The sequence below is a fragment of the Dreissena polymorpha genome, chromosome 5 (assembly GCF_020536995.1).
Source record: "Dreissena polymorpha isolate Duluth1 chromosome 5, UMN_Dpol_1.0, whole genome shotgun sequence".
In the NCBI taxonomy this organism is placed as follows: Eukaryota; Metazoa; Mollusca; class Bivalvia; order Myida; family Dreissenidae; genus Dreissena; species Dreissena polymorpha.
This window is the reverse complement of record NC_068359.1, coordinates 17,804,392-17,815,692: the sequence shown is the minus strand read 5'-3', so window position 1 is coordinate 17,815,692 and position 11,301 is coordinate 17,804,392. Positions and strand designations below refer to the sequence as shown.

The 11,301-nt window shown below is 38.5% G+C and overlaps 1 protein-coding gene across 1 annotated transcript; it reads right to left on the bottom strand.

The window, feature by feature from the left end:
• Positions 1 to 3,746: 3,746 nt before the first annotated feature.
• LOC127831075 (uncharacterized) lies at positions 3,747 to 9,116 on the bottom strand. The gene is made up of 5 exons (XM_052356062.1): positions 9,088 to 9,116; positions 8,522 to 8,634; positions 7,899 to 8,111; positions 7,158 to 7,352; positions 3,747 to 5,347 (listed from the first exon to the last, which is right to left on the bottom strand). The coding sequence occupies exons 1-5, from the start codon at positions 9,114 to 9,116 to the stop codon at positions 3,822 to 3,824; spliced, it is 2,076 nt and encodes a 691-aa protein (XP_052212022.1). The 3' UTR covers positions 3,747 to 3,821.
• Positions 9,117 to 11,301: the final 2,185 nt, after the last annotated feature.

Below are 11,301 nucleotides of genomic sequence, written 5' to 3'. Positions count from 1 at the left end.
CATTATTCGTGTTTTCCTTTTGCTGCCGAAAAAAGAATACTGACGAAAATCAGCTCACCGTTGACATCTGCAAAGAACATTCTGCTACACACACCACCGATGAATTTCAATACGGATGCCAAAGCATAACACACTTATAACTACTATCAACTTAAATACATGTAGTTTTATTTTCACATCCATTCATAAATGTGACAAAGACAGATGTCTAAGGTTTGCAAAATTCAACAAATCACTTTGGCGATAAATATTTATCTCAGAAGGTTTAAAAACGATTATTAAAAGTTAGCATTTTGGCTTTGTAAACATGAGGAAGGTGTTTTGTATTGCGCAAGAAATTCATAAGCCCGTCAATTTCCCATATCTCATATCAAACTTGAGATTTGAGTTGAATAAAACAGGTAAACGTCTTTTTAATGATAGTGTCAACCCTATTGAAAGGGCCAGCCAATTTTGGCTTGTGAGACACTTTTTGCATGTATACCATGTACCTCCCAACTCCTATCACTATGCCAGGCGCCAGGCGGATGGAATTCGGTAACCATTCATGTTTAACGCTCGCGGCTCACGAGCCGGCCATATCGGAACGATTCCCATGACAAACATCCATCCTTCGACAAACGCTCCCCATGGGACTCGAACCTTCGACCTCCCGATCCATAGGCGGACGCCTTATCCACTAGGCCACGGCGACCGGTAATATTTAAGTAATTTCATAACACTCGTTATGCAACATAAAATACATTCATTAATAATCTACTTCGAATATTTAATTTATTCACTTAAAGGAGCCCATACACCAAGCACGTTTAAAAACAGTTCGACCACGTTCTGAAGAAAATGCCGAACGGGATGTAAACTTGCTTGCACGTGTAGTTTTGGTCAAAAAAGCTACAATATTATTGAATGACGTTCATACACAGTTCGCGCTACGTGCAGCTCGTTCCTATACCGTCCTATTCCGTTGCCAGTCCGTCTTTATTCAGTTCAAATCGGGTCAATTTTCCCATTGTCCTCGTTGGTATACCGTTTCCAGTCAGACCGACCCGTCCTCAGCCAGTTTGATCACGTTCGTACACAGTTCTTCTTTTTTCGTTGTGCAGTGGTAACTCGTTCAAAGCCAGTTCTCACTCCGTCCTACTACGTTCTTAGTACATTTAGGACGTAGTTGCAGATACGTTCTGCACGGAGATTATAAAACCGACTACGTTCCTGTCCGTTCTCATTTATGTTTCACGCGTTGAGCCGACCAGACGTACATTTGCAATGCTTCCAAGAAATAATTCCGCTAAATTGGCAGTGCGGCTAAAGGCTGCCACAATTAAAAAAAAACACAAAACAATATCTCAACTAAAAAACGTCAAGCAAATGCAGAAGGTATTAAAAATCCTGAATCGGCCAAAACTAAAAAAAGGAGAGCGCTGTGTCCAATTTCTCACCCAACAAGTGTCGTCTCCGCCTTCTTTCTCCGCACAACAAAAAGCTATATTGCTGCTCTTCTTCTAACATAAATTTCACGTAGCCAACATTTAACAAATGAACAGCTCCAATAGTGTCCATGGTTCAACTTAATACGACAAATGATGTATTTTGAGACAACGATCTCTATTGATATGCACATTGTCTGAACGCATTGTATTTACGGTTTGAACGTTGTAACGAGTACAACGTACTTGGAACCTACTGCGAACTCCTTAAAACGATTACAACGTACTAAGAACTTACTGAGAACTTATAGAGCGTGCTGAAAACGTTGTAGAACTTATCTTTATGTTTCTATGTATTTACACGAAACAAGATCGTACTGAAGACGTAGTGCGGACGGGGTCATTCTGTCTGAGAACGGATTGGACGGACTAGAAACGGACTCGATCGGTGTTGCATCGAAGAGGTAATTTAGGTCCGATCGCACTACGTTCTGGCACGTTCCTAACCCGACCTTAGTACGACCTATCCGTTCTTAGTACGTCCATTCCGTGTTCAGTACGTTGTTACTACGTTTAATTGTAGAACGGGATGATCTGAAGAAAATTTTGAGTAGGCTCAAAGTTCTGAAACACCTCTCCCGTTCAACCCCGTTCCAGACCGTCCACAAAGTTCGAAGACAGTTCGTAACACGTTGCTTCTACGATCACTCCGTTCTCACACAGTTCGAGCCCGTTTAGTCACATTTTTTTCAGAACGTTCTTCGAACGGAGTCGATGTATCGGGAGTATAAGTGAAGTCAGCAAATTGTAAGAACAATTGATTGTATGCATTTTGAATGGTCCATTAAACGGCTAAATATTGAACAATCTTGTGTTTAGTAATAATTGAAAACATAGCACAAACTGCATATCGCAACATTATTAGCTAATGGTTGTTTTCATTATAATGTGCGTATAATAACCTGAGTTAAGTTTAAAGAAACACGACCCGTTTGTAAAAATGCTTTGCAGTTTTCTAGTGCTTATATTTGGATAAATGAAAACAAACTATCAACATAATGCAGCTAATTAGCAACAGTGTCCGCATGTCAAAAACGTACAGCATAAATACAATACATGGCTTTAAAAAAACATCGTGTTATGAAAACCTCGTGTTTTTGTCATCAAAATTAAATGAATAAAGCGTAAAGAGCTTAGTTTATAGACCAGGTGTAATTATTTAAGGAATGAAACTTGTTTAATACTGATTTGTAGAAATGTGAATTTTGAATAAGTTTGCGCTCTTTATATATTTTATTTTTTATAATTATAGATTAGTTTTCAAAAAACAGAAGACAACATAACAAAGAATGTGAACACAAAGCAACCCACATGTGCTCCAATTAAGTCATGACCAACCGTGAAAGCAAAACATTTTATTTATCGAATAGATATATTTGCGTTTTAATAATTTAAGCTCGCAAAATGCTTTCAATATAATCTAAATGTTTTCAGTTAATGTGACATTAAATACCCGATTTGACAAACTTATAATATTTTATCTTGTATTGCAAATATATTTACTTGGTAAGAATCATTAAACACTAGTCTGGTAATAATCGTCTTATATGAGCCGCGTTCTGAGAAAACTGGGCATAATGCATGTGCGTAAAGTGTCGTCCCAGATTAGCATGTGCAGTCTGCACAGGCTACACAGGGACGACACTATCCGCTTTTATAGTATTTTTTGTTTAAAGGAAGTCCCTTCTTACTGAAAATCTTGTTCAGGCGGAAAGTGTCGTCCCTGGTAAGCCTGTGCGGATTGCACAGGCTAATCTGGGACGACACTTTACGCACATGCATTATGTCCAGTTTTCTCAGAACACGACTCATATATACATATATTGTTAGAAAGAGTAAACCCTTTCCACAGATAAACGCCGATCGAAACATTTGAAAGAATTTTATGAAACCACTGCATGCGATTGCAGTGATTTCTTTAAACAATTCGAGTAAGATGTGTTTATGTTAACATATTTCCTACTAACGAGAGCCTTTTTCGAATCTGCGCATATAAGAATTGCATACCCGCAGAGGATTTTACGACGACGAAAAACCCCCCATCGTTTTAACCCATTTATGCCTAGCGTCTAGAAAAAAGGCCTTGGTGAACAGCGTAGACCCTGATGAGACGCCGCATCATGCGGCGTCTCATCTGGGTCTACGCTGTTTGCTTAAAGGAATTTCTGTAAGACATACTGTATTATAAATATAGAAATAAGTATACTAGACATCCCTTATTTTGGAAATAAATTGATCCAATTTAGAAGGATGGGAGAGTCCACTAGGCATAAATGGGTTAAAAAACAACAACATTTGACTCTAAAGTCCTCTGAAATAGACGTGCTTAGATGTTTAATTTTCCGATGCCTGCTGTATTCGTTGCATCAACAACGCGTACCAGTCGTGCACCTGAGGTCGACGTTTGCGATCAAAGAAGCGCACTCCCCCATCGGTCCATTGACCACTGGGCACATCCCCATTTTGCATATTAGACTGTACCGAGTTAGCGGATACTCTAGCGTTTGCGGTGTTACAAGGAAGAGGGAAACATCCACCGTTTGGAGAATTGGGGTCGAACGGATGGGGACCAAGTGAATTACTTCTTTGACCGGATAACGGCCCTTGTGTTCCAGGGGCGTTTAAAAACTGACGAGTATTGGTTCCCGCGCTTTGCATCCCGTGTTTCGGCCCGTAGCCTTGCTGGTGATTGTACCCGCCACTTGTTCCTCGCTTGTTTCTGACGAGACCTTCATTTGGATAGGCGACATTCGATACAAATCCGTTTTTGCCGACAATACCGTTTCCGTTCCAGTTGACTGAGTTTCCTGACCACTGACCGTTAGGGTAGGAAATAGGATTACCAACACTGGGCGTTCCAAAATTTAGTGTTTGACCACCTCCGATTGCAACATTGTTATTGTTTATCAAAGTAGCTAGGTTTGTGCCCATGTTTGCTGAGTTGATCTTGCCCCAGTTATTCGATTGTTGGCTATTCAGAACGGACTGAGAGTAGTAGCCATTGTTGCCGACATTCGCAGTGTTCCAACCTGTTCCTGGTAGGACGCCATTCGAGCCGGCGCTGAGGACACCGACGTTGTATTGCGAGCCGATAGCATTGGTGTAAAGAGAACCGGAGCTCAACCCATTGTTACTTATACCAGGCGATTGTTGCCACGTTTGTGGAAGGTTTAGTCCTTTCAGGCTATTGGCTTGCACAGTTTGGCTTAACAGTGCGCTGTTGACCATACCAGTGGTGCCAACCATGTTCCCGCCATAATTCTCGCCAAACGCCTTCGCCAGCGTGTAGTGGCTGTTGCCGTATTTATTACCGTAGCCGGATCCTTTTGTCCCTGCGCCGTACGTGCCAAAGTTGTTCAACGATCCGGACTGGTATTCAAAGCCTGCGAGAGCAGGTACACCTCCGGGGATTGCTCCGAAAGTACCGAAGCCAAAATTGCTTCCCGTATACATACTCGGGAAGCCTGGGACGAGAAATCCAGGTGGAGCGATCGGCGGAATTACGATCGGCCGACCAGGGTTGTTGCGTAGCGCGAAGGCTCCGAGTAGAGGTAACATTCCAAGCAATAACAGAAGCCGACCGTTGTTGTTGTTGGCGTTTGAATTCGTCGGGTAAAAGTTTGTTCCTGCCTGAGCGCCAGTTGCCAAGTCGGTTATCAAGCGTTCCGTTTCGGGTAATGTTTCAGCCGTGCTTGATGGAGCGGCGGTCTGGGGAGCGTTAGAGCTGGGTCTTCGTGTTGTGATTACAGTTGGAATCACAAAGATGGGCGGACGGGTGGTTGCTGGCCGTCTAGTTGTCGTTGATTGCACCGGGGAGGCCGTTGTACCAGAACCGTCAAGGTTGCTGCTGCCCGGTGTTGCTAAAACCAAATAACACAAATAAGTTAACTTTAAAACACATTATTCGAAGTATTGTGCACACATTGACAAATCGTTTGTTTTATTTTAATTGTTCATGTTTAGGCCACGAAATTAATCAGTTCTTGTGATTGTAAACAACACCATCGTTAGTTTTAAACAACTGTTTATAGTACGAACAAGCGTTACCATTTTCTTTGTTATACTTGTTACAATTAGGTTTAACCCTTTCAGTGCGGGAACCGAATTTTTAAGGCCTTTGCAAACAGTTTGGATCCAGATGAGACGTCACAGAACGTGGCGTCTCATCTGGATCCAAACTGTTTGCTATTCTGATAGTATTCTTTAAAAAAAATCGAAGAAAATGCTTATTTTAGAAATTTAGCAGAAGACATTTTAGTAGACGACAAATTTCCCAGCATGCAAAGGTTTAACATGACTTAAATAACATAAATACTCAAAATCAACGAATATTTCGCAAAATATGGCGTAAAATAAAGTTAACCAATAAAAATATGTGTTTCTTTAAAGGGGCCTTTTCACAGATTTTGGCATTTTTTAACTTATTCATTAAATGCTTTATATCGATAAATGTAAACATTGGATCGTAAAAGCTCCAGTAAAAAATCAAGAATAAAATTTAAAAAAGGAAAAGAACATTGCCCGGACCAGGTTTCGAACCAGTGACCCCTGGAGTCCTGCCAGAGTCCTGAAGTAAAAACGCTTCAACCTACTGAGCTATTCCGCCGAGTACATATACGTGAAGTATGTTATACCTTATATAAGCAATCTTCGTAGTTTCACAAAATTTAACGACAAAAACAGAACTCTCCAAATTATTCAATCGTTTCGCGTTGCAACGCTTTATAATTTTTAGGTTTTAAAATCGTCAAAAGATGAATATATTGGCTATATTAGACCATGGTAAATGTTCAGTATTACTGTTTCCTCACAAATATCATAACTAAAACGAAAATTTGCGAATCTGAAACAACTTTTTTCAATTTTGTCAATTTACCAAAGCGTGAAAAGATCCCTTTAAGCAACAGTCAAAATTTCAACGCTAGATGTGGTGTGGCAACATTGAATTAACGATATACAAAATGCTCGTTTTTATTTTTATTTTTTGGCAGAATATTCATTCAAATTTCCTGCAACGATATCTATTCATACGACAAACGAACACTAGCATGGTATATGAACATGCGTTGAATATATTCCCTATTTAAAAAAGCAAAAAAGCATTTTGTATCTTGCTAAATCTATGTTAGCAGACCACATCTAGCGTTGAAATTGTGTGTTAATTTTATTCTACGAAATATTGTATGAAATATTCGTAGATTAAAATGTCGTTCCAGAGTAGCCTGTGCAGTTCGCACTGTCTAATAAGGGACGATACTTTCCGCCAAGACTGGGTTTTCGTTTAAAAGAGAAAGCATTTCAACGAAAAAAATAAATTAAATCCGGACATATCTTCCGAGTTAAGTCGGTGCGAATTTCATAGGCTAATCTGGGAGGACACTTTATGCACATACATTAACCCTTTCAGTGCGGGAACCGAATTTTAAAGACCATTGCAAACAGTTTGGATCCACATGAGTCGCCACAGAACGTGGCGTCTCATCTGGATCCAAACTATTTGCTATTCTGATAGTATTCTTTGAAAAAAAATGATGAAAATGCTTATTTTACAAATTCAGCAGACGACATTTTAGCAGACGACAAATTTCCCAGCATGCAAAGGGTTAAGCAGAGTATTCCCAGAACGCTGTTGACATATTATTGTGTATTAAAAGAAAATACGATGCGTACTGCTGTTATTTCCGGTAACGCCCCAGTCGTAGGCACTCCCGTAGTCGGTCTCCGAGTACACGGGGTCCTGAATGAAGCCGGGTTTTGGCGTCCCCACGGCCCCTATCATGACGTCAGCACAGTTGTAGAACTCAATCTGGGGTCCCCGTCCTACACCGCACCAGTTCTGGTTATCGCATCCAGCCGCGCTGTTTTCTGTGAAATGTGAAATGTGATTGAAAATGTGAACATAATTGATATTAAGCAATCAGTTGGTGAAATTTAATTACTAGCATATTAAAAGAATAATTCAACACAGTTTTCTTCACCATCTATGAAATAAATTTCGCAATGACCCATTTGTAAAAAACTTATAATTTTTAATTGGTTTATTTAATCAGGTATAATTTTCAATCGTTTGAATCGATATAAAAATCATTTTCAAACTTATCACTGTCCAAAATAAGCATATCGTATTAACTTGTTCAACATTTTCTAGTAAGCTAGTTTTCTAGTACAGGAAGAGCACGGTGTTCCTTACAGTTTACCATTAAAAATTCAATGTTAAGCAATTGGGTGATAAAAGTGAAATTGAATTGTAACCAGGTATACAAAAATAGCTGTATGCCATATGGAAAAAAACTATTAGAAAAGGCATAATTATAAACGCTGACCATATACAAGGTCTCTCTTGTCGCCGCAACGCCACTATGTTGCGGCATACGGTTCAAGTGGTTGTCGTGCTTAGAGATGTTATCTTACCTTTCCTGAACCGCCATTGTAGCACGCAGTAGTCGCACGTGACACCAGTCGGAAGCTGCACATGAAACACGTTGTTGCCCTGCGTGGCGGGCACTGAGGCGCGTGACGAGCGCGTACCGTCGTGGTTAACAATGGTCAGAAGATTCTGGTCGAGACACGCCTGCGATTCAATTGCACCTGCGCACAAGCGGAACTCGTAAAACCCGGGACTTCCTGTTGACAAAAATTTATGTTGTAAGTTATGATAATAGTATATACACTGACATAAATAAATATGAAAATATTGCTACTTTTATTAAAATTCTTCATAGTAATAGAAAGAGTATACAAAGTGCTTATTCTTAAGCGGTTTGAAAGAATGGTTACCGTACTGTAAAAAGCTGTGGCTTGTTCGTCGGTATGCCCGCATGAAATTGTTGGCTCTATATGTGTTATGGTGTTGTTAATGTAACTGCTGTTGTATCTGCTGATTGTTACACAGAGGACGAGGAAGAGGACAAATCTAAATGTGATAAGTAAGGCGAAGATAGCTCAGTATAACAAAACAAGGAATGCGAAAGAGTCGATGAAAACCTTGATAAGGAAAAGACCAATCATGGAAAATATTGCAGGTGGTGTCTTACCCGGAAGGTTGCTATATATGCTGATATCAGCAACCTGTCCAGCCTCGTAGAAGCGAGTTCGAATCCTGGGGTTGGCATAACGACCCCCGACCTCATTAGGGCGTGGTCTAGGGCTGGAAACGGGGTCACCGCAAAGTCCGCAGTTCCGGGTCCCATCCGGCTGGATTGAAACCTAGGCAATAGATGATTCAATTGTCAGTAATTATCGTTGTAGTATCTTATCTCATATCCGCCCGATGACCCGATATGGACTGAGGCCGTCAAATGCAGTATAATGCTCGATACATGTTCAGTATTAAAAACGTTTTAAGTGAAAGTACCTACACGTGTTTTCTCAACAAACATAAAAAGCAGGCTCTTGAAAGTACAGGCTCTTGAAAGTAAGTATGATTTTACGCTTGATTTGTTCATAACCGTTACATTATTTGCATGGATATATGGCGCTTGCGTTTTTATTGTATATATTTAGTTTTCTTGGTGTTTTTATTTAAAAAAAATAATTCCAATCGCCCTATTTAAGAAATGAATCTGCATAACATTTTAAGTTGCGTATTTTTATATATTACCTTCTTATAATGATGAAGGCATCAGGCATTTTATGTTGCTATGATTAAATATTGTTTTAAATGTTATTAACTCGTTATATTTAATACCAAAAACACACTTCAGTCGTGCTCTAATGGGATTCGAAATAACGGCTTTAAATATCGCCTACTTCTATGAGATGTTAATTACCCTCCAGATCCGTTAAAGTTTATACCTATTTATTTGAGCTCGATTGTGTCGAAAGCCTCAGGCTTATTGAAACGTTATCAAGTCCGTTTTCTGGACCTAGAACCAGTACTTGGAGTCTTTGTGAGTGATCTAAAGAACGCTCCGACAGTGGAGATCTAATCTGTAACCTCCGGGTCTCTAGACGGACACCATATCCATTACACAACGGCGACCTGATACTGCGCGTTCTTTTAGCGGTACTTCGTGTACAACTTTTGACAACAATACAAGTAATATCTTGTTTTTAGTTTTTATTTAAACGAGATATAGGTTTATCAGGAATCATTAAATAAATGATCTTGGATTTTAAAATATGTATTAGGTTATTACACGGGTTTAGTGTGCTATGTGCCCTTATGCCACACCTTGAGAAGTTGTGGTCGATATACCCTTGAATTTGTTTGACTGGAACAGTAAATCGGGCTAACTCAGTTTTATAGGACACATAAATGTCACAAATGATGTGCACCTTAGCCCATATGCCCCTGACATAGATGGACTGGAACAGTAAATCGCGCTATTTTTGAAAGCTGAATTTGATCGGACGCACTTGTTTCTTAAATTAATTACACTTCCGTATATATATATATATGAACCTGTATTCATCGCGAAGGCAATTTAAAGCCACACACCTTATTTGGCATAGTAAATTTAAGTATAAATAAAAAACATATTTTATCTATGTCAAATAGAATATATCTGGTGGTTACAAGGTACAAATCCGTTTTTTTGCGCTTGACAACTTAAAAATAATCGCGTTTGTCGAAATGGACGTATGCGTCTAAAAAATCATACTTTCGGTTTTAAAAGCGCTACTGTTTGAAAAATAATTAATTGCTTGCTGACTAGGCTATAGATTTAATTTTATCTTTACCAATTAGAATATGTCTGGTGGTTACAATGTAGAAATCCGTCTTTTTTGCGCTTAAAAACTTAAAAATAATCGCATTTGTCGAAATGGACGCACACATGTATACGTATAGAAATCCTACTTTCGGTTTTAAAAGCTGTTTGAAAAATAATAAATTACTTGCTAACTAGGCTATAAATTTAATGACAATTTTGCACACTTTCAAATTGGATCTATATGTATTGATAACAATGTATTCATTTCAAGGTGTGTGGCTTTAATGCGAAAAAGTATGATGGTCATTTACCTTCATAATTAATGTTGCATGTACATTTTGAAATTATATTCAATATCTGGTTTACACTTTAATTTGACGCTTAGTAGTGATAACATGTTAAGTTTTACTATAATATGTTATGACTGAATCTCAGTAATTTAAATATATCATGCGGACGCGTTAATTGAAAATACATTTTTTAAACATGCTACATTTTAACGTTATTCGTCTTTACTTACCTTCAATGTTTCGTTAATACCTCTGAAAGGTATATACAGTAAAAGCAGTATTAAAGGGACCTTTTCATGTTTTGGTTAATTAACAAAATAAAAAAAATGTTTCAGATTCGCAAATGTTCGTTGTATGTAGTTATAATATTTGTAAGGAAACAGTAATATTGAACATTTACCCTGCTCTAAAATATCCATTATATGCAACCTTTGACGATTAAACCTGAATATTGTAAAGAGTTGCAACGCGAAACGATTGAATAATTTGGAAAGTGCCGTTTCTGTCGTTATATTTTGTGATACTACGAGAATTGCTTATATATAATTGAATACGTACGGACGGCGGAGCGAATAAGCGATAGACTTTTTCTTCAGGGCAAAGTGATTCGGGCCCAGTTGAGGGTTTCATAAGTTTCTTTTTTAAATTTTATTCTTGTGTTTTACTGGAGCTTTTTAGATCCAATTTTTACATTTACCAATATAAAGAATTTTATGACAAACTTCAATACATGCCAAAATCTGTGAAAAGGCCCCTTTAATATAAAATTTAACGAGCTTTAATGTGAGTCTTAATTATTCAAATAACGTTTTACATTATGAAATTTGTTAATTTCAACGATTGGGGACTTCTTTTTATGCTTCTGAATAC

Coding starts and splice junctions, on each gene's coding strand:
- LOC127831075 (XM_052356062.1), bottom strand. CDS start 9,116: ATGCCTGATGCCTTCATCATTATAAGAAG. Junction 8,635..9,087: donor GCCTTCATCATTATAAGAAG/GTAATATATAAA, acceptor CCCCGTTTCCAG/CCCTAGACCACGCCCTAATG. Junction 8,112..8,521: donor CATATATAGCAACCTTCCGG/GTAAGACACCAC, acceptor TTTTGTCAACAG/GAAGTCCCGGGTTTTACGAG.